This window comes from Eschscholzia californica, unplaced genomic scaffold, assembly GCF_041429995.1.
Source record: "Eschscholzia californica isolate CP2 unplaced genomic scaffold, dmEscCali1.0.p SCAF_4, whole genome shotgun sequence".
NCBI lineage: Eukaryota > Viridiplantae > Streptophyta > Magnoliopsida > Ranunculales > Papaveraceae > Eschscholzia > Eschscholzia californica.
Window position 1 is genome coordinate 35,188,189 of NW_028238461.1, and position 23,771 is coordinate 35,211,959.

The window sequence follows — 23,771 nt, forward strand, 5'->3', positions numbered from 1 at the left end:
CTTTTACAGAAAGGGTATAAAGTACTCATAATTTATTGAGTAATACCATTTATGTCCCGTTCCTAAAAAACCCGGGTTTTTTTAATTTCCGAGGGCTTTCGGAAACTTTCCCAAACTAGTGGCGTGATTTGGGGGGGATATTTAGGCACCTAAAGTGAAGAGATTTTACTCCTCATTAATACCATTTTTCTCTCTAAACCTTCTCGATTTGGGTCTTCTGAAAATCGTCCGGATTTGTTGAAGAGAAACCCTAAAGAGATCGTTGCAACCAAAAAAGGTAGCATCCTTTCATCTTCTCCATTCGTCTTTTTCATTGAAGAATCTGTTCAGGTGAAAAGGTAAGCTGGTTCATCTTCATCTTTTCGTTTATCAAATCAGTTTTAAACGAAACGTCTTTTAAAGTGGATAAAATCCTTATAAATTGTTGTTGCATGTTGTTTTCACTTACTATTGAAGAGGATTTATTGATTTTGGTAAAGATTTCTATTAAAATAGAATGTTTCTTTTCGGTTTTATGTCTGTTTAAAGCGTTTAGGGTTTTTTCCGTTCAACGATTTTTAACAAAACAGCATAAAAAATGAGTTTTGTTTCATGAATAATAGATCTTTGGTTTTGTAGAAATATAAACTCAACTTTAAAATTTTTACTTTTATTTAAAAAACCTAATTCTTACTTTGAAACTCTTATTTCTGTCTCACATTCAGATCCTTCTGTGTAAAAAATAACCAATAATTTCTTGAAAATGAAAGCATCTATTTTGGTTTAGGGTTTAATGAAAATGTTGTTTATCGCAGCAAAAGCTGGAAGATGGCACCTAAAAGTAAATCGACATCGAAAGTTTCGGATGAAATAACAACAGTAAGAAGGAGTCCATTGAAAAGAAAAGCAGTTGTTGAAGAAGTTGTTGGAAAGAAGAAAGCTAAAAGTAAAGAAACATCAATATCTGAGGTAATGTGTTTGGAAATTGATATAATTTATTGATATTGTATATTTAAATTGATAAACTATGATTCATTTACATGTCATTGTTAATCTATTTAGAGTTTTTCACTTATGGTATATATAAACTTTGAATATATGTTAAATTATACATTCTGTATATAGATTGTTTAATAATGTATTATAAATTATGCGTACTTTACATACTTTGTGTTAAAATGTACTATAATGATTTTTGTTTTATTGTACAGGTTGGTGTGAGTTCTAAAAGTTTGAAATTGAAGGATAAAGGAAGTGGGAGTAAATGGGTTGATATTGTAGGGGAACAAAAGCTAATTCCGAAGCAAAAGACATCTGCTTTATTCAGATACACCCTTAGTAAACTAATAGAGTTGATAAATAGCATCCGTAGCTATATGACTGAAGAAATGAAGGAGGAGATAAGCAAAACTCCTTTCAACCAACTATTTGATGCTATGGCAGAGGGTACTATATTAAGGGAGAATTATACTACTCGTCCAACTACTGCCATATTGGATGTTCTTTGTAGATATAAGAAATCGACAAAGAAATTTGTTATTGGGGGTGTTGAGATCGAATTCAAACCTGAAGATGTCTCTCTATTGTTGGGAATGCCCATGGAGGGTTCTGAGTATGAAGCTTTTCCAAAGAAAAACGATATAGATCCTTTGAAGTATGCTTTCTTAACCAAGTATTTCAAGGAAATACTGGAAGCATCCAGGAACAAAAATATGGGTCTTTCTAGTGCTGTTGTCGGTAATGCACTTCAGAAATGTGTGAGGAATAGTGAACCAGCAATAGAATTTGTTGGTCTTCTAATAATGATGTTATCTGCGAGCTTCCTGTTTGCGACTTTGGCGGGTTTCACTGTATTGTCAAGCATTTATAAGAACATCCAATCTAGAAGAGCTATCAACAGGGTGTCACGGCCAAGAGCCATACACTCATATATGATGGACACGATCGACAAACATTCAGAAGACCCAACCAAAGCATCTGGTTGCTTGTTACTATTGCCAGTGAGTTACATCTTTAAAACCATTTTTTTTAAATTACTTAATATTTCAAATAAAGTATGAGTTATTTACAATTTGTTTTTTTGTAGTTCTGGGTGTGCATGCATACAAATCTGTACCCGAAAAATGCACTGAATGCAACAAGATACCCAAGGTTCTTGAGGTGGTCTGTGGATGAATTTAGTAATGGGATGGAAAAAGATCTAGCTGCACTAGTACCTGAGCAGGTATAATTAACTTTTTTTGGTTTTTACATGAGTGAAATTTATACTTGTTTATGATTAAGTTATACTTTTATGTACAGTATGTGTAATTTATATAAAATTATTCGATTTATTAAGGTTTGTTGTATGCAAGTACAGAAAACAATAAAAAATTTATTACGTTGGTTGCAGGTTTTTGAGAATGTTGTGGAAGATGTTAGTGAAGAAGAGAAGGAAATGTTAAACTTTACTGAAAAGGTGGTAGTAGAAATACCTTTTGATGATCAGTTGAATAATATGGAGATGATAGAATCCCTGAGTAGAGAAGTGAATAAACAAAGAGAAGATTTGAAGAAGAAAGACGATGAAATTGGAAGTTTGAGGAATGAAGTAATACATCTAAAGAAACTTTTAAATTCTGGACAGATGGATGATGAAGTTATCAATCAGGAATATAATGAAGGAGATGGTGGAGATAATGTGGATCAAAATGAAGAGGAAAATAATCTTGGGGAGAGAGAGAATGTCAATGATGAGAATCTTAATGGTGGACAACAAGATGATAAGGTGGAGGAACAACAAAATGTGGGAGAACAACAACAGGAAGGTTAGTACATTATAAAATGTTTGGTTGTATTTAGGTATAATTTACTGTAAAGGAAGAATACTTTATAAATAACATTTCATTTATTCATGAAAATGATATATACTGTTTGACAATGTTTATGAGAAATAATACTAATTTGTCTTTTTCATGACTGCAGATGAAGATGGAAATGTACCATGCACAGCCATTGTGTTGGTGCATAATGAGGAAGAGAAGAATTATAGTTCAACTCCAATTTTTTCATTGGGAATAGATTTCACTAATCCACCTGACTTCTCCGACGTTGTTCAAGTTGCAAAATCCTATAAAGAGAATGCTGAAACAAAAGCAAATGATGATGACTTTGTGGAGACTACTCCAACAATAGTGAAAAAGAAGATAACAAAATCAAAAGTTGTTAAGGGTGGATCAGATAAACCAGTTGATCCTGTTGAAACACCAAAACAGAATTCTCTAATTAAGAGGATCAAGCAAGCTCCAAGAACAAGGAAACTCACTGAAAAAGCCGAGCCAAAAAAAAAGGTTGACAAAGACAAAAAGAAAAAGGATGAAATTGCGAAAAAGGAAGTCGTGATTGTTGAAGAAGTGGATAAAAAGGGGAAGGAAGTTTCAATTGAGGATGATGAAAAACTTAGCAACTGGAAGAGAAGCAAAGTATGGAAAAAAGTGAAAGATAATGAGAAAGGGCTGCTTGAGGAATTTAACCAAGGAGTAAAGATGAAGTAATGAAATAGAAGTTTTTTTTGTCGTTGTCTATGTTTGGGAATGTTTTGTTGTTTGTGAAACATTATGATGTTGTAACAAACTTAATATGTTATTTCTAATATAATATAACTATTTAGCTATAAATTCAGTTCTTATAACTAACAAAAATTAATATGCAGAACAATTGTATGGGAATCCAATCTGACGAGTGATGTTGGAGAAAGAGAGGTGAATTGGCTTATGATGAACTGCGAAACAGATGCTCAGATTATAAATTGGTGGTCAAAGCATCTATCTTCCCAAGTTTTGGTTGGAGCTGGACAAGTCTTCGTTCTTGCGTCTGAGTTATGGGTAAGTTTTAGTTAAAGAATTGATTTTTGTTATATAGATGTTTTTTTTAGCCATACATTACGATTTTGTTATAGATAAATTATGGGGTATTAACAAAAAAGTATGTATAATTTACACATATATATATATATATATATATATATATATATATATATATATATATATATATAATTTTAGAAATTACTTATACTTTATCCAGAAATATACATACTGACATGTACAATATGTCAATTTTCTTTCACAGACCATGATAAATTGCAAGTCAACTCAGGCAAACATAGACCACCACCTATCAGATCGGATAAGAAATGAGGCTGAAAGAGGGCTAATATCTTATATAGTTGCTCCAATGTGTCATAAGATGATTACAGATGTTAGTAGGGGTATTCATTGGACTTTGTTAGTATTTGATTACTTTGATCAGTCTTGGACCCATTACAACTCATTATTCTTTGACGTAAAGCTACGTAAACTATGTGAAGAAAATGTTGTAAAGTATGGCCAATACATATTAGATGTGCTTCACAAAACTAAATATGTGAGTCCTAAATTTAAAGAAAAATGCTGTAAAGTATGGCCAATAGCACGATCTAAAGTATGAGAGGTATTTGGTGTTCTTTCTGAGTTATTGTCGACGAGATATTTTTGGGGCATGTATTAGAATTTATGGATTTGATGTGCTAAAGTATGAAACATTTATCAAGTATAAAAAGAGAATAGTTTAACAAAACGTGTAATTCAAACATTTAGAAGTTCTTATTTATTTCAATTAAAATTATATGTTACATAACGGTAACCATCTGAATACATCAAATGTTTGCCCTACATGTTTTGTGGTTGTGGTATGAAGGTTGCTTACACCTACCACAAATCCTTAATTTCCTTGGCATGTTTCCCGAGCTCTCAATCCGTACTGTTCTTGGACGACCAGGTCTACGACGAATCAACGGTGGGAGAATTTTGGAAGCTTCATCAAAAGTTCGTGGTTCATCAAAATTGGATATAGGCATTATATGTTCCTGGTAAGTCTTCACATAAGACTCAGTTGTCCAAATAGGATCGTAGAAACAATCTTGTTGATCGTCAGACAAGCTTTTAATGCACAACATGGCATGCTCACAAGGAACACCATCAACCTGCCACCTTCTACATGTACAAGAAATAAGAAGAAGATTAACACAATGAGATGGCTCGGAGTAAACCTCAAATATGAATGGGGCTGCCTGGGCAATATTCCAAGTTGCGGCACTATCATATTTTGCTTTCAACAGATCAGTGATGGTTGGACACAAGAAGGTGGTCCATTTTTTAGACAATTCGCGTGTTGTATTCATTTTGTTCATTATATGAATACAAATTGCCTCCAACATTGCTGTAATTGGTAGTCCGCGAGCATGTCGAATCTGATTGTTAAAGGACTCTGATAGTTGAGAAGATATAGCTGTGTACCTGTAAATACAAAAACAATTAATGGTTAGTTCACCATTAAAAAAAAGTCAAACATGTTTATAAATTTTTTATAATTTGTTATAAATTATGATCATTTCTGCAAAGAAAACTCATACTGTAAAGTAAATATCAATTTTATGCTGTGTAAAGCACATGTAATTAAATTATAATTTCAAAACTTTATAAAGAAAACTTCATAATGTTTAAAAAATAAAGCAAAATAGATAATGAAATGAATACAATATTGTCTGATCGTACCTTATACCGGGAAAGAAAGCATCTGCCCAAGAAGTAGGGTCTAAGGATTGAAAAAATGCAGCAACTTTAAAACCACCCATCTGTACCATCTGGTTAATAGTTGCATGATACTCAGATTCGGGGAGAGCTCTAGCAGCCTTGAAAATCAATGTCTGGGAGAACTTTGATTTCCTAGCTCCATTTGCCAATCTTAAATTCAGATTGTTCCTTAGATGCCAAACACAAAAGGAATGGTGTGCTGTCAGGAAAATGTTTTTAAAACCGTTGATTATACCATTGTGACGGTCTGAAATAAAGATATATGTATTTTCCATATTCAAAGCATTTCGCAAATGCCTTAGAAACCAGTCCCAATTATGGTCATTCTCCACATCAACAACATAATAAGCTAATGGAAATAGACCTGGAAATTTATAATATGGTTAGTGAAATTATCAAAAGTTTATACTTTATAAGGCATACTTCTCTAAAATGTATATCTAATGTTTGGTAAAGTTATTTGAATATATAATAAATTAACGAACATGTACATAATATGATGTAATGAGATATTGAAAAAGACAATACTTTTTAATTAAATATGTAAAGTTTTAAAATGTTCAGAATTTACCATTGTTACCGTCTTTAGCCACAGCAGCGAGTATGCACCCGTTAAAACGAGTTTTGCAAAATGTCCCATCCCCATATATAACTGGTGGACAATATTGAAAGCCAACTATACAAGCATGTGGTGCAATGAAAATTCTTTGAAATATCCGAGTTACATCGTCAACTTCCAGTTGTACTATGCTGTTTGGGTTTGTACGTGAAAAGGCAACAGCATACCATCTAAGTTTTGCATAGGAGTCTCCTTCTTGACCAAATGCTTCATTCGTTGTAACTTTCTTCCCCTCATAAGTGTAGTAATATGGAAGTTGGACAGCGTAATCTTTCAAGAAATCTTTCTTCAAACTTTCTGTGGAACGATCTGGGCTTCTTGTAACCTCATCTAAAATAAGTTTCCTAACAAAGGAACTGTTGATTTTGGGTTTCTTGCTCTTCTTAATGAAATCAACAGTTCCTTTGTTGGGAAACTTATTTTAGATGAGGTTACAAGAAGCCCAGATCGTTCCACAGCAAGTTTGAAGAAAGATTTCTTGAAAGATTACGCTGTCCAACTTCCATATTACTACACTTATTAGGGGAAGAAAGTTGCAATGAATGAAGCATTTGGTCAAGAAGGAGATTCCTATGCAAAACTTAGATGGTATGCTGGTGCCTTTTCACGTACAAACCCAAACAGCATAGTACAACTGGAAGTTGACGATGTAACTCGGAGATTTCAAAGAATTTTCATTGCACCACATGCTTGCATAGTTGGCTTTCAATATTGTCGACCATGTGGATGTGACATTTTGCAAAACTCGTTTTAACGGGTGCATACTCGCTGCTGTAGCTAAAGACGGTAACAATGGTAAATTCCGAACATTTTTAAACTTTACATATTTAATTAAAAAGTATTGCCTTTTTCAATATCTCATTACATCATATTATGTACATGTTCGTTAATTTATTATATATTCAAATAACTTTACCGAACATCAGATATACATTTTAGAGAAGTATGCCTTATAAAGTATAAACTTTTGATAATGTCACTAACCATATTATAAATTTCCAGGTCTATTTCCATTAGCTTATTATGTTGTTGATGTGGAGAATGACCATAATTGGGACTGGTTTCTAAGGCATTTGCGCAATGCTCTGAATATGGAAAATACGTATATCTTTATTTCAGACCGTCACAATGGTATAATCAACGGTTTTAAAAACATTTTCCTGACAGCACACCATTCCTTTTGTGTTTGGCATCTAAGGAACAATCTGAATTTAAGATTGGCAAATGGAGCTAGGAAATCAAAGTTCTTCCAAACATTGATTTTCAAGGCTGCTAGAGCTCTCCCCGAATCTGAGTATCATGCAACTATTAACCAGATGATACAGATGGGTGGTTCTAAAGTTGCTGCATCTTTTCAATCCTTAGACCCTGGTTCTTGGGCAGATGCTTTCTTTCCCGGTATAAGGTACGATCAGAAAATATTGTATTCATTTCATTATCTATTTTGCTTTATTTCTTAAACATTATGAAGTTTTCTTTATAAAGTTTTGAAATTATAATTTAATTACATGTACTTTACACAGCATAAAATTGATATTACTTTACAGTATGAGTTTTCTTTGTAGAAATGATCATAATTTATAACAAATTATAAAAAATTTATAAACATGTTTGACTTTTTTTAGACACAAGAACCAAAGTACGCTATTTATACTGGAAAGAAATAGCCAAGAGACTTCTTAAAAATAGAAGAATGGTCATTAAGGCAAAGACCAAACACATCTTTGGAACGCTCAAAGGAATGATGACTAAAAGATTCACATAGCTCGAGACTGATCAGATTCGTGGGAATATCAGCAGGTTTCGAGGAGACGCGTCAGACCTCTCACTAACAGAACACCACGTGTCCACGCGTGCTGAAATAACTGTCGTGTACAACAACCCAAAAGATCAGCGTCGAAAACGCGTGATCAGAAGATCAAATGCGTGACGTCACAGAATCACGCATGGAAAGGAAATTAATTGCTTGAGCAGAGGTCGAAACGTGTCTCGGGAGAACAATCCATGCGTCCATCAGCTCAAGGCAAACACAACTTGAATCAGTTTTGGCGAATACAGCCTTAGAAAAAAGAAGTTTTATCATCAGCGGTCTCTACCAGCTCGGTACAAATCAGCTTAGGGATATGCAGCTCTGGAAAACCAAAAGAAAGACCGAGCTTCACGAAACAACTCTGGTCCAGCTAAAATCCTTGACTTCGGGATCTTCAATGTTAAAACACACGAGTTACTTCTACTCCTCAGTCTCATTACTTTCGACTAAGGAGTGGCGGGACTCATGATGATACACAAAATGTCCAGACGTTGACTAACGTCTGAAAAGTCAAGATCAGACCTGAAGTCTACTAGGTTAACCCGGCTTAAGGTAGCAGGACAGTTGAGCCCCTAATGGTCCACCTAATATTCCCCTAACTGGGAGGTCGGCCAAAAGAAAACAGCCCTACGAAACGCCCCTGGCATGGACAGATCAGCCCAGGGGTCTTCAAAGGAGTAAAGGGGGGTCCGCACAGGTTCGGCCAGTGTTTTACGCCCAGTACTGGGGAGGCAGCAGCGTCAAGCGACCTACTGACTTAATCCCGAAACTTTTAGAAAGATCTCAGTCGGCTACACATTTCGAAGTGTTTAAGCCAGTTTGCACTCCATGTATTTAAAGGAGGAAACTTCTCCTGTAGAGTTTATCACACCGGCAAGATATCTACAGGGAATCCTTGAACTTAGGAACTTCCACTTATCAAAGATCCAGGATAGACTCTGAGAGAAACCCTAGATACTCAAGAGATAAAACTTCCCCTTCGGTTTGACGGCAACCGCCTCACCACCGCCACTAATCACAGTCGGCTTAACATCGCCTATAAAACACCCCCCCCCCCCCCGCCCCCCACATCGTCCTTCATAGGACACGATCTCTTTACCCCAAAAAATATCACAAGAAACTCAAAATTCTCATAACTCGCCCCTCAAAAGGATCAATCAATATTCATTCTTTTACTGCAAAGAGCACCCTAACAGGCTTGAGCGTCGGAGCGGTTTTCGAACCCTTTTGGAGGTTTTCCCCCCTCGGGAACAGACAAACAACAATTAAAGCAAGGAGCAGGATTAAGAAGCAGGAGCGAGGAGCTGGAACAAAGAGAAGCAGAGCAGGAAGCAGGGCTGGAATCAGGAACAGTAGGCTGAATAGCACCCAACATAACGGAGGTTGTCATGCATTAACTCCCTTTTTCATGCTGATTTAACGGAAGACCAATTTTTGACATCAGCAGATTTGACTTCCATTTCGCCGCTGGATTCGTCTTGGACTCAACTTTCATCCCAGCATCAAAATCGGCCACAACTCGCTGAATTCTCTTACCACCAAAATGACCAAAATGCCCCTCTTTTATCTGTTTTTCGAGCTCAATTCCGTAGAAGACACCTGCACAAGAGAAATACACAATTCATGAGAGTAACTGCTCGAACTGGACTAACTAACCCGAGTTAAGAGATTTAGATGGGCCATTTTTATGTCTCATCAAACATCCCCAAACTTAGATTTTGCTAGTCCTCGAGCAAAACAGAAAAATAAAACTAAACTCACCCCTTTCGTATGGAATCACGATTGCACTTAGCACGTGCAACAAGCCGCTAAACCTCTAGGTTGCCCTAGAGGACGATTTCTATCTCGTGAGGGTTTGCAGTGAATATACCCACAAAATTTAAAAATCTCAAAAATTGCAGAAGGGTCTAAATATGACATGGACTAAAAATGTTTATCCGGTAGATTTTTGAAAGTTAATATAAATGAAATCCAAGTCGACCAACCCATACGAATGTTGAAAATCCCTTCGCCAGTAATCTAGACTCGAAGAGCACGTGGCCAGCCAATATGAGTATCATTTCGGTTCTGAACAGGCAAGACCTTAATTACTGTTTTGATACATTTCGTCTCGACTGTTGCCTTACGGTTATATACTCAAAAATTTAAGTCACTCAGAAATGGTTCACTCAATGTGCGAGTATGAGCAAGTAAAAAAACTCAACACATTACAAAAGATGGACTAATTTTTTTTTTTTTTTTTGTGAACAACTGATCTCATGGGCATTAAACAACCACTAATACGGAATGGGGAACTTACCAACTCTTCTCACCTGATCAACTATCTAAATATGTTTCCTAGAGCTCGATGGACACTAATGATGATGTGATTAGAACTCCTGAGAACTCGACGTCTTCAAATCTTCAAGAACTACTTCAAGGGATAAACACTTAAACTAAACAAACACATTTTTTTTTTCTATTTCTTTTTTTTTCTTTCTTTTTTTTAATACACTTCTGGTAATAAAACTCAAAATACACAACGTATTCTCTTAACACTTTACTTGGGTATAATTCTCTCCACTTTGCTTCATGCCTTATTCTCAAGGTTCTAAATGGTGAATGGAGTTCCTATCTTCCTCTAGTTGACACTGCTTTCAAGTTTCTCAGACTACAAGAGAAGGATTTGCATTTCCGAGGACATCCCTAGTGGTTGTAAATTTTGAACTCAGGAGATCAAATGAGTTCTTCAATATTTCGAGGTTGAGTAGCTCTTCATTCTACTCGGAGTTAGCGCAGAAGTGATCACTCAAAGCACAAAAAGAAAGGCTCAGAATCTCACATGGGTTAAGTCTTCACTAATGATCAATCAAGATCTCTCAGAAAAGTCTATTCTTCACTTATCTAACACTCACATGGATCGTGCACAGACAACTTCAAGACTCGAAATTCATGGAAAAACCTTCGGCGAACGGATAGCTCGATTGACAAGACTTTATAACTATTAACAAGCAAAAACAACTAGACTCACGTTTTCAATCCAAAAATTAAAAAAAATTGGAAAAAATTTAAACACTTTTGAATTTTTGAAATAAGGGTTTTGCAAAAAATTCAATCCCCTATCCCCAAACTTAGACCGAACATTGTCCTCAATGTTCTGAAGACTATGCAAAAATAACAGGATGTAAGGAAAGATATTACCAGATTCGGAAGTCCTATAAATGGGTTGCCTCCCAGAAAGCGCTAAGTTTAACGTCTTCAGCCAGACAAAACAGATGACTCAAAAAAAATAGAAAGAATTAACCTACTGGATTACAGATTCGTTACTAACTTAAACCAATAATCGAAACATCTGTGGGTCCACCCAAAACGCAAAATTTTTTGTGAACGATAGTCTCACATTTTCGTGAATTGTTGATAGTGCATGTGAGACTACCAAAGAAGAAGGGCAACCCCCAAACTAGTGTATGCACGGTCCACTAAGTAAGTATAAAAACTAGGACCAACGACTAGAAAATTATCAAAAGGATCGACATAACAGTGAAGGGCCAATATATCCGTCGAAGGAAAAATGTCATCTGCAAGCTTAGTGGAAAGAATATCCACTATGTCTATAGACGTTCTTGAGGAGACGTCTGAAGTGTCCCAAAAGGGATCAACAACCGAGTCGGAGGCCATGTGGAAGGTCAAACTAGACTCTAAGGGTAAGGCAATAGGCTCGAGGACCAAGTCAAGGTTCATGGTTTCCTTAGGTAAACAGTCTGACAAACTATCTAACATGTCTCTAACGTCATCAATGTCCTCAAAGACATCTGAAACCTCGCAGTCAGTTATAATATCATGCCTTCCTAGCATTTCATCTAAGACTGACTCCTTACAAGTGTCAAATATCGGAAAGTTCAGAATCGTGTCATCCCCAAACTTGCTCATAGAGCCATCACCCTGAACATCAACGTCTAATGCAGTCCTATCATGGTGAGACGACACGGGTGGAGGAAACAAGACAACAAGGTCATCAGACCGTTCAAGCTCTAAGGTACTATCAGTAAATTCATCGACATTTAACTTAGTACTAGGGTTAGACGTATTAACTTCGTCATCGTACCTAGTACCATCTTGAGTTTGGGGTGGTGAAATCCCATCCTCGTCGACGAATAACTGTGACTTAATAACCTGTAATTGATGTCTTAAAGACTTAAACTCCTGCTCCGTTTGAGTCTGTGCCTCTACCAGTTCTGACACTCATTAAGACGACTCTTAGACTCTGATTGGGATCTATCCTCAAGAGTCTCCTCATAATAAGGCTCACTAGTGTAATTAAATGAAGACTCTTGATAATAACTCCCACCGTACATATTAGGATCATACCTGCCTCTAAAGTCATTGGTCTCAGAATTGTGTGGACTGTAAGGTCTCTCATATATATTTGGTGTCGGATCATATCCATCACTAATTTGACCATCTCTATACATTTGTTGGTATTCTCCAAATGTCCTACGAGATCGATCGGGTCCTGGTCTACTCCACTCACTAATCGGACAGTCCCTACACACTCGTTGATAATCTCCAAATGTGATATCAGGTCGGTTAGGCTCGTTTTTACACATCTATTGGTGTTCTCCTAAGGTCTTACCAGGTTGGTTAGGCTCAACTTACCTATTCCCCTCATTAATTCGTTGATAATCTCCTAGAGCCATACCAGGTCGGTTAAGCTCGTTTCTACGCAACTGTTGGTATTCTCTTAAGGTCATACCAGGCCAAGTAGTGATGGGTCCCTTTAGATCAAGGTCATCATTATCAACAGGGTATGTCCAACCATTAGAATAACGTGTCATGATCTCTGAAGTATTCAAGATGGTAAGGCATGATCGCAATATGAGAACTAACACTTACAAAACTAAACTTGATTTCTTTCTTTTGGTCCAAATTTTTTTATTTTTTTTCGAAACCACAGAATCACTACAAAGACCCTAGAGGAAAACAAACACAATCAAGCTGACTCCACCAAGCAACCTAAACAAAATCTTGCAATAGGTTGACTTAGACTTGGATTTAGTAAATGGGTTAGTCAGATTCACCTAAAAATCTAGACAGCTCCTACTTCGTAACAAAGCTTGAACTATGATTGTTATGAGGGTTACTCCGTCAAAGTACTTGGTCAAACAATTCTCCAGGAGACAGCGAACTATGAAAATTGCAACCGTCCTACCTGAGGCAATGTTTCCTCTTCTCGAGGCGGTTTTTTTAAAGAATTGAATGACACTTTCCTTTCAGGAATGCTCAAATAAAAATCGAGTTCCTGAATTGTTTCAAAGATCTTACGAGCTCGATACCTTGAGGGTTAATGTCTAAGTCAGATTTTAATTTTAGGTGAGGTTTAGGACCGTGAATGTTGTTACCTATTTGGGCAAGAAGACGGTGATGAAATCCGTCTCCTATCTTTCAATTGGGTTATTGCCCTTACTAGAATGCTTACACTAAACAGTCTAATCAAAGCAATTAGGCACACAAAACACATCCTCTGTCCTCACGGTTGCCAAAGTCTCTTTGTTTCCCATGGAGTGAACCATCGTCAGGTACCTTAAAGGCTCCATTGGCAAAGGCCTCTTTATATCGACTTCCAGTTCTTTACTAATCTCGGGATATTGTGACTCTATTTGGGTGGTTGTCCTTCCACTCGTCGCTCCACTACATGTTATTTTACTATGTTAGGATCTAGCCCCTTATCTTGGAAATCTAAGAAGCAACATACTGTTGTCCGTTCGTCCACTGAGCCTGAATATAGAACCTTAGCTACCTTGTTTTGTGAACTTCAATAGCTCAAGTCTCTCTTAAATGATTTCGGGATTCAACACCCTGATCTAATGTTTGTGCATTGTGACAATAAAGCAGCCTTACATATTGCTGATAATCCAGTATTTCACGAACGTACCAAACATATAGAGATCGATTTCCACCTTGTTCATGAGAAAATTAAGTCTAATCTCATTCTCCCTTTATACACGCCGACTTCCGATCAAATTGCAGACATGCTTACGAAGCCGTTTGGAGTTGAAGCCCTACAAAAGAATATTCGCAAGTTGGGCCAGTATACCATTCCTGCTCCAACTTGAGGGGGTGTATTATAGGTAAATGTTGGGTCTTACCCGACCTTGTTGGGTCTCATTGACCCGGTCGGTTAATTTAGATAGTTTAGGATTTTAATCTTGTTACTATTAGATAAACAAGAATACCATTGTATGTATCCTAATAGAACTCAAGTACTACTTGTATAAATAGGGCATTGTATATTGAGTGTAATAAATAAGAAATTATTTACCAAGAATTGTTTCTCGTTATTGCTCTCGGTCCATCTCTCTCTCTCGTATCACCTCGTGAGACTATCACATTCACATTACGTGTTATAGGACTTCTTTGAATTTTTGACTTTGTATCTCTCTCTTATATAACTATCACTAGTACCATGCCTTACCATGCCTCACAGATATGCTCATCTTGTTGGGTATTTGGTTTACCCAGTATTGAACCGTACATTAGAAACACAAATTTTAAACTTGTTTATAATGTTGTAAATGTTATAAATAAGTCTTGTTGTTGACAATACCATACGAACAATTATTAACATAAGATTTATCGTTATGCTCTAATAAACTTTCTTGTTTTCGAATTACAATTTGCAGGGGCGGCCCAGGCCCAAAGCAATCGCTTGGCTACTTTGGGCCTCATATTTTAGAGGGCCCCAAAATAATAGTTAGTTAGAGGCACCTCCAAGAAAAATTAAGAAAAACTAAAGCCAGCCATGTAGGGATTTACACCCTTCTACTAGTGTTTATAGCGGAAATAAGACATCTAATGTCTACACTAGTATTCCCAGGATCACATGCAAAACTAGTAATTAATCTAATGGAGATAGTAGATTACCTTAATCGCTTTTCCCTCGAACTAGTTGAATTGATTGAAGAAGACCAAGAGCTTCAAGTGTAGCTCCTCTACTTGGGACACGAGCAATCAATTTGATCTCCCACCTTGTTGTATAGCTAGCACACCAATGGTGGTTGGAAAGAAGAACACCTTCTTCTTTGACTAGATTGATAGTTAATGGGAATTAGCTCACTTTCTCCTCTCTACTTGATGTGGTAGAGTAAGAAAGCTTAGAGAGAAATTCCACACCTTATTCTCTGCCCTAAGAGTGTTTATATAGAACCCTAATAAGAATCCACCTCCTTTTAGGTTTCCTAAAACACCCTTTAGAATAAGATTTAGGGAAATAGTCGAAAATAGCAACTATAGGTATTTTCTCAATTCCCTAAGGAGATGATGTCCAAACCCAGCCAAAATTGTCAGATTTAATTTTCATAACATAAGGAAACGTCCCTCCAAAATTCAGCCCAATCCGAGCCCTAAAAGTGCCCGAATCGGCTAAGGCCCAAAAACCCTGTTTTTGGCCTTTTTGTACTATCTTTACCTAATTCCTTTTTAGGCCTATGAGATATGTTTATGGGACACTCCCATGATTATATCTCACTCCCACTAGTCATATCCTAGATCAATTTGTCACTCTTATGTGTAACCCGTTGTAGGATCCGATCGAAGTTAGCTGCGAATTACTTCGTAATTCGACGATCGTAGTTGGTCTCTAGCTACAACTCTACGATCCCTAAATCAATCGGACTTGATGATCTTCTACATCAATTATCCTATCCGACAAATTGTTCGCATTGTCACCTTGGTCGAAGGACATCTCCTTCAACTCCTTCAGACTCCCACTTGGACTTAGAACAAGTGCAATGCCTCGATTCCCGTGTCAATTTAGTATCCCATCTAATACGTCACGTCATTCAGACTTTCTTGATATCCGAGTACAACTGTAAAAGACAAACGATTAACTTTTAATCCGTTTGAGCACGGCCACGCATTTTCAGTTGCTACTCATCAAGTGGCCTTGAGACACTTTGTACCTAATGTGATTAGGGTGACACAATCCATTCTTGCGCTCCCACTTAACTTCATGTCTATCCTGTCCTTCCCAGTATCCGCCTTTATAACCTCCTTTTACGGCGCGGCGTTTAACGGAACCAAAGTCGGGCATTCCTTACATAAGATGAGTGGAGCACTCATGTTTTGAAGAATCTCTCCAATTGTCTTTATGAGAAGTATTGACGTTCATCACGAGTGATGTACTTCTCATTTGAGGGTTATCCAGTGTATAAACCTTTTACACACCCACGTAGTCGAATAGAATATACCATTCCTATAGCCCATGAAACTGCGCTATCCCATCGACTCCCGTACTAGTCTTCGTGAGTCATTGTTGTCCATGCAATGACCTGGACTAGGGAATTCGATAATAAATATTCCAAGTTCACTTAATAGGGTTTCATTCATCAGATCGCGTATCTGACAAACCTATTCGGAATGTTTTATCATCAATGGACTGTCGTTTAAATACTAAACCAAATTTAGACGACTTGTGAAATAACTCTATTATTTCTGATAACGAGAGTTGTAAATCTGAGCCTCTTCCGTAAAACTCTTTTTACCCACTCAGTTTTACTCGTCGAGGTTTAAAATTATACCTCATGCCTTAGACTGTGTATGAATCTCATACTATGTCTTAGGTGACAGTTCAGTTTGACTACCGTGGTAGTCGGTTTTAAACTTTGCTAATTATCAATTAATTTGAAGACGGTTATCTTCAACCTTGATAATTTCTAGTAACTTTTACTAGAGTTAAGGCTTTTAATTCTTTATGTAGTATTTGCAACAGTTTCCGGCTTAAACACTTTTATCCTACTTTCCTTCCATGTCTGAAAGTTTGCTACGATGACATGTTCAATTTTGTACTACTTCATCCTTTAGCCTTCTAGGATGTACTAAGTAGTGTTTCGGTTTTCCAATCCGAATTCGGATGTTTAAATGCTAATCATGTCCAACATGATTGACTTTATGTTTTCGAACATAAATGTCTCTCTCATGCGTGCTAGCTCATCGGTGTCTTTTCAGACTCCGAGTTTTGCAAGGCCCTCTGTCATGAGTTTTTGGGTCGAAATCTTTTAGACTTTCCGAGTCTTAGATTTTCTATTTCGGATCTCAAGCATCTCAGCGTACTGAGTCTCTCTAATCCTATCATCCTTTTGATCTATGCTTATAGATCTTCAGATGCCCAAAATGGCATTTTATCCTTTTGTGTGTGGTCCTTTATTGAGTCAGTTCGTTACTGTTATACAACATCTTATGTCGTACTCAATCTTTTGTATGTACTCAGCATACGGACCCGGAAGGTTTGTTTCTCCCACTTACCTTCTTGAAACTCGTGATTCAAGATTTTCTTCATTCCTCAGGAATCAAACTTCTTTGATTGCCTTTTTGAATCGAAGATTCTAACTCTTGCAAGCTTTTAATCCGTCGATAGATTTCTAAAGCATGCTTGTGGACATAACTTGATTGGAAGAATCTTATTCTTCTTGTCTAGTTTCGGGAAACATGAATGTTTCCATCCTTCTCAGTTTTCTACTTTGGAAAACCAATTTAGGTCTTCTGTTGACTTAAATTATCAAGCTTCATGTCTTGACGAGATATGGATTCCATGATGATTTTGGCTTCTAGCCAAAATCTAGAGTCAGTTTCCGTTTCTGCGCAGGTCTTTTATCTCTTCAGAAATAACCTTTATTTTCTGAGTCTTTGAGATTTGACCTTTTAGGGCTTTTGAACAACAATTTGGAATTTTCTCAACTACTTTGAGATATTCCTTTAGAGACATTTTCATTTGTTTTGAGAGTTCTCCGGCGAATGACATTCGCTTTTGTGCGGTGGGTTTATAAGATCATATCTTTAACCTTTCCTTTTCCGAGGAGCCGCAGTTTGTTGCTCTTGGTCGAATTTAATCGTCTTGGACAAGTTTCATGATTGTTCTTCATGACTCTTCATGATTTTTCTCATGATCGAATTAAATCGACTTGTACCTTTTTCTCCCACTTATTCTTGTAATAATTAGTGCTAATTATTAGAAGAATACTATCATGAGCAACAAACACTTTGTTCTCTTGATTGGTTATGGAAGAAGCCCAAATTTCTTTCAAAAAGAAATTGCGTCAGATATTAGCTAGTTTTGTAACGCTTTTACAGATTTAGCTTTAGACGGAATTTTGGTAGTTTTGTGAGAAGCTGTGTCTAGACTAATGGATTTGGAGGATAGAGTTTGATTCGTGTTCTTCATCTTAATCCATTTGGACACTCCAAATATGGATAGGTTAGAAGTACGTTTGAAGATCAATCTCTGTTTCTGACTCAAGACTTTCTTTCTTGTCAGTATGATTCATGTTTTGGTTATAGTGGACTTGTTGTCCTCATCCCTTTCGGATTGGGACGAACCTATCTTATAGGTTTTTGACCAAGTTTAGAATCTTTTGGTATAATTTGTTAAATTTAGCACTTATTAACATCTCAATTTAGAAATAAAGTTCTTTATTGATTCTCCGTAATACTTAGTACAGAGATGATGTTAAAAAAAACTAGAAAAACGATTAATCTAGAATAGTGCCTAAAGCAGACTTCGATCCCTTTCAGCATCCTTAGCAGTCGAGGTTTCTGCTCCCTCTTGGATCTTGTCTTCCTTAGCCAAATACTCAGTTCCCAGCCGCGCCTGTACATTCACAATGATAGGGCAATTTCAGGTATCATATACCAAGGTTTGGGAATTTTACAGCATTTGATAAGTTAACTGTTTATACCTGAATTGGAAGCCACTGTTCCATTTTTCTTGTCCTCCAAGAACTTAGGGCAGTTTCTTTTCCAGTGACCTATGCCACTGCAGTAGAAACATCTTGACGTAGAATGAATACCTTTGTTTTGAGGTTTAGCAATCCGTATGCCTTTTCCTTTCAACGCGGGTGTCTTCTTCTGCCTCTTGTTCTCTTGAGCCACAAGAATCTCATTCTTTGGCTCCAAGTCCATTGTTAGTCGTTCTGCTGCCTGAAGCATTGCATCAAGTTCCTCTAAAGGCTTGTTCCATCCATTCATCGCATATTTCATAGATTGAACCCTTCATGAAGTGAATAGAGGATCATATCATTAGCCGCCGATTGGCTAACAGGAGAACCCAGCTCTTCTAGTTTAGCAAAGAGTTCTATCATTTGTCGAACATGAGGACCTACTGGTTTTCCTTTCTCGAGGCGCAGACGCAATAATTTACTGGTTGTATCAAACCTCTCCACTCTCGCTTTTCTTCGGATTGAATCCTCAGTTTTCGGAGTAATGGAGGGGACTTCCATGTTCAGAGGTTTCTTGTTAAGAGTAGCCTCCATGGCTGATAACAACCGAGAAGTCATTGATTCTGGTTCTGCCCTCTTTTGATCATCCTCTTGATGCTCTATTTCGTTAGCAGTCAAAAAATCCAATTTTGAAAATGGATAGTCTGAGACATCTAGCTCCTTTTTAAACTCTCCATCCAATATTTGAAGTATCTCCCGATTCCTTCCTTCATGGATGTTTTCGTTTAACACCTTCCTTAGGTACGTTTCAAGGTCGAACACGTTTCCTTGTGTCATCTTTAAAACTACATAAAGTAATGGCAAAGTTTTAAACTCGTTATCATTTTTGAAAAACTTAGTTTTCCCACATTATTCAATAAAAATCGTCCCCGATTGAATAAGTGATTCCAAGACCCTAGTTCTTCGGAGTAAAGCGGACGAAGGCCCTACCCTTTGACTCCGTCGTTCCGGGTGAGTGAACTACTTCACTGATCATACCTTATGATTCTCGGTTGATAGATTTCATTAATGAATGACTAATCTATCCTTTTGCCTCGAGTATCCAAGACTCTCTTGCTGATCTCGTTGAGTAGAACCATTTAGACGTGTAGGCCTCTTCTATAGACCTACCCGCATTGTCCCAAGGTAGAGGAGGTACTCTGCGAAGGCCGACCCACCTTCCTCGAACAAGGGCACAACGAGTGTCTTAATCTGGATAGGCGATTACTCAAGATTACGTTTTGGGGACTTTTACGCTTGTCTGGCGTTTGTTATAGTGAACTATTTAGCCTAACTAACATCCACGACATAAAGCGTAAATAAGTAAGTAAATGCGTGCGAGAAAGTAAATCAAGCAGACATGGATCCTAGTATGGCCCCTAACCTAGAAGATCTAATCTCCTTTGGTTTTCTTCTTGTTTCGCCTTTTGGTTCGTCTAGATCTCCATCTTTGAACCTCCATTGATTTCTCCCACTCGCCTTTGGATTCCATCCTCGAGTTTCTTCAATGGACTCATTGACCCTAAACTCTAATTACAAGACTCTAACGATTCGCAGATCGTATAAACTTGAAATTAAAATTAATTACAAAGCATGCACCCATCCGTGCTTAAAACAAGAATAAAGAAATAAATCTATGGCCATACTAGTTTCCCGCATTCACATCACATGCAATCATATAATATATCAAGGCTAAGAATTATATATGCATGATAATCTTGGGAGATACTTTTGTTGACATCACATATCACATTACGGACCTTAAGTCTAAATTCGAAGAATTCAACTAATGGTGCGTTCCGGTTTTATCTTTTATGATTTCTAAAATCATCTCGAGAAAGCCCGGGTCAATTTCGGAAAAAATATTGGTTCGATTCTTAATGATTTCATAAATCAATTTAAAGAGAAATCCGTCTTGGGCCCTTGGATGGCCCGGATTGATTTTGGAATTATTTGGTTGGAATCGGAAGAAATTTTGGCAAAAACTCCCACTCGAATGATGGTCCCTTTTCGTGGTCCGAAAAGCCTCGAAAAAGCCCGGGACAAGTCCTAGACAAGTCCCGGCCCAAGCCCAAAAAGGGCTCGGACAAGGTCCAGACATAGCACGGCCCATAGGGTCGGCATGTCCTGGCCGAGGCCTATCAAGGCCTGGTCTCGTCCTGGCCGGAGCCAGGACGCTAGTCCATGTACCAGACGCGTCCTAAACGTGTCTGGTGCTGGACCGGACCAACACTAGGTGTCTCGGACTAGTCCGAGACACCCAGAACCTCCCAGACGCGTCTCCAAGACGCGTCTGGTCGAGTGCTCTGGACGCGTCCTAGACGCGTCCAGGAAGCTCCCTCCGCAGCTGCTGGTCGCGTCTCCAAGACGCGTCCCAACAGCTGCTCTGGACGCGTCTTCAAGACGCGTCCAGAAGCTTCTGTCGCAGCTGCTGGTCGCGTCCTAGACGCGTCTCAGAAGCTTCTGTCGCAGCTGCTGGTCGCGTCCTAGACGCGTCTCAGCAGCTGCTCTGGACGCGTCCAGAGGACGCATCCAGGAGCTTCTGGTCCGGCCAGGAAGCTTCTGGTCCGGCCAGGAAGCTTCCTGGCCGGACACTAGGGTTTTTCAAAACCCTAGTTTCCAAAAAATTTTTTTTTTTTTTTTTTTTTTGCAAATCTTATTTGCTAACTTCCAATTTTAAAACTTTTCTAAATTTTGAAATCTTTTAGAACACTTCTAAAATTTTTACAAAACTTGTAGAAACTTTTAAAATTTCCAAATTTTGTTTTGAGAGTTTCCTAAAACTCAAAACACTTCTTTTAGAACACTTCTAAAATTCCAAATTTTTTGTTTTTCAAAAGTTTCCAAAACTTAAAAAACAACTCTTAATCAAACCAATTTTGGATCAAAGTCTAGGTTTTTGAAATTTTTCAAAGAACAATTTTGAAATCTATTTGGAAAATTCTTGAATCCCATTCAAAATCAATCAAATTCTTATGTTTAAAACTCTTTTAAACATAACTATCAACTTAATCAAGCATGGATTAGTCCGAAATTCAATCAAATTGAGTCTTTTAAAATACTTTTAACAATTTGATTCTCAATTTGAAATTCATTGAATCCCATTCAATAATATCAAATTGTGAGTTTAAATAATTTTTAAAATACTTTTAAAATACTTTTATAAACTCAATTTATTGAACTATCAATCATATCCAATGTGAACTAGTTCGATTCTTAGCAAAAACTAGTTAATTGCAAGAGGCTCTGACGCCACTGTAGGGATTTACACCCTTCTACTAGTGTTTATAGCGGAAATAAGACATCTAATGTCTACACTAGTATTCCCAGGATCACATGCAAAACTAGTAATTAATCTAATGGAGATCGTAGATTACCTTAATCGATTTTCCCTCGAACTAGTTGAATTGATTGAAGAAGACCAAGAGCTTCAAGTGTAGCTCCTCTACTTGGGACATGAGCAATCAATTTGATCTCCCACCTTGTTGTATAGCTAGCACACCAATGGTGGTTGGAAAGAAGAACACCTTCTTCTTTGACTAGATTGATAGTTAATGGGAATTAGCTCACTTTCTCCTCTCTACTTGATGTGGTAGAGTAAGAAAGCTTAGAGAGAAATTCCACACCTTATTCTCTGCCCTAAGAGTGTTTATATAGAACCCTAATAAGAATCCACCTCCTTTTAGGTTTCCTAAAACACCCTTTAGAATAAGATTTAGGGAAATAGTCGAAAATAGCAACTATTGGTATTTTCTCAATTCCCTAAGGAGATGATGTCCAAACCCAGCCAAAATTGTCATATTTAATGTTCATAACATAAGGAAACGTCCCTCCAAAATTCAGCCCAATCCGAGCCCTAAAAGTGCCCGAATCGGCTAAGGCCCAAAAACCCTGTTTTTGGCCTTTTTGTACTATCTTTGCCTAATTCCTTTTTAGGCCTATGAGATATGCTTATGGGACACTCCCATGATTATATCTCACTCCCACTAGTCATATCCTAGATCAATTTGTCACTCTTATGTGTAACCCGTTGTAGGATCCGATCGAAGTTAGCCGCGAATTACTTCGTAATTCGACGATCGTAGTTGGTCTCTAGCTACAACTCTACGATCCCTAAATCAATCGGACTTGATGATCTTCCACATCAATTATCCTATCCGAAAAATTGTTCGCATTGTCACCTTGGTCGAAGGACATCTCCTTCAACTCCTTCAAGCCAAACCTAGTTGAACCGTGATCCACAACCTACCGAAACCTACTTTGTTTCGAAGGCTTACATCAATTAAAATGTGGGGCCCACAAAACAATTTGAAAATCTAGTCTCTGTCGTGGGTTCTGCACTTATGCTAAACCCTGAAAGCCAAATATTTATCTCTATCAATTTTTAACTCTAGAAAGGCTCTTTCATTTCTATCTTCTTATATATTTTTATAATTGTATACCTGTTGTGAAAAATAAAAGAGAGAAAAAGAAAGATAATGGAAATACAGACCAAGAGATAAAGACAAGAAGAACTTGATTTGTATTCATATGTTTGTAGAGAATTCTCTACTTTGGTATATTGATACTTAGATACATTAGTTTGGTACATACATTAGTCCATCTCATTCACTAGCAAGGAAGCTCTTTATATATGCCTATTGATGAGTTACATAACCAATGAAGAGTCACACAATAATGGTGCTTGAGTACAAAGTAATGGTGGAGAACTAGTGGGGGTGAGAGTTACAAAGTGTGGTGGTCATCCACCATAATTCAAATAATTATAACACTACCCCTGGATGTCCACCACATCAGAAATTGTCTCATTAAAACCTTACTAGGAAAACCCCAATGGGATAAAACCAATGAAGAGTCACACAATAATGGTGCTTGAATACAAAGTAATGGTGGAGAACTAGTGGGGGTGAGAGTTACAAAGTGTGGTGGTCATCCACCATAATTCAAATATTTATAACACTCCCCCTGGATGTCCACCACATCAGAAATTGTCTCATTAAAACCTTACTAGGAAAACCCAATGGGAT

At 37.4% G+C, this 23,771-nt stretch overlaps 2 protein-coding genes and 1 long non-coding RNA gene across 3 annotated transcripts in view; 1 reads left to right on the forward strand and 2 right to left on the reverse strand.

Annotated features, from left to right (window-relative positions):
* The first annotated feature begins 211 nt into the window (after positions 1-211).
* LOC147544310 (uncharacterized) lies at positions 212-3,635 on the forward strand. The gene is made up of 6 exons (XM_086638383.1): positions 212-338; positions 795-948; positions 1,191-1,979; positions 2,066-2,203; positions 2,372-2,786; positions 2,944-3,635. Exons 2-6 carry the CDS (start codon positions 808-810, stop codon positions 3,510-3,512), a joined length of 2,052 nt encoding a protein of 683 aa, XP_086494509.1. The 5' UTR covers positions 212-338; positions 795-807; the 3' UTR covers positions 3,513-3,635.
* Positions 3,636-4,432: 797 nt separating this feature from the next.
* LOC147544311 (uncharacterized) lies at positions 4,433-6,713 on the reverse strand. Its single transcript, XM_086635674.1, has 5 exons — positions 6,698-6,713; positions 6,160-6,609; positions 5,550-5,952; positions 5,204-5,291; positions 4,433-4,522 (listed from the first exon to the last, which is right to left on the reverse strand). The coding sequence occupies exons 1-5, from the start codon at positions 6,711-6,713 to the stop codon at positions 4,433-4,435; spliced, it is 1,047 nt and encodes a 348-aa protein (XP_086491800.1).
* Positions 6,714-9,463: 2,750 nt separating this feature from the next.
* LOC147544312 (uncharacterized) overlaps positions 9,464-23,771 on the reverse strand; it is a 73,521-nt gene continuing 59,213 nt past the window's right edge. Inside the window, exon 5 of the long non-coding RNA XR_015224296.1 lies at positions 9,464-9,708. This is a non-coding gene — a long non-coding RNA (uncharacterized LOC147544312). The remainder of the gene's footprint in view (positions 9,709-23,771) is intronic.

Excerpts from the sequence above, each read along its gene's own strand:
- LOC147544310 (XM_086638383.1), top strand. The coding sequence starts at position 808 with ATGGCACCTAAAAGTAAATCGACATCGAAAGTTTCGGATGAAATAACA. Across the intron at positions 949-1,190 it reads AAGAAACATCAATATCTGAG|GTTGGTGTGAGTTCTAAAAG; the intron begins GTAATGTGTTTG and ends TTTATTGTACAG. Across the intron at positions 2,204-2,371 it reads CTGCACTAGTACCTGAGCAG|GTTTTTGAGAATGTTGTGGA; the intron begins GTATAATTAACT and ends CGTTGGTTGCAG.
- LOC147544311 (XM_086635674.1), bottom strand. Across the intron at positions 5,292-5,549 it reads GCTTTCTTTCCCGGTATAAG|GTACACAGCTATATCTTCTC; the intron begins GTACGATCAGAC and ends TTGTATTTACAG. Across the intron at positions 4,523-5,203 it reads CAATTACAGCAATGTTGGAG|CACATCAAATCCATAAATTC; the intron begins GCAATTTGTATT and ends TTCATACTTTAG.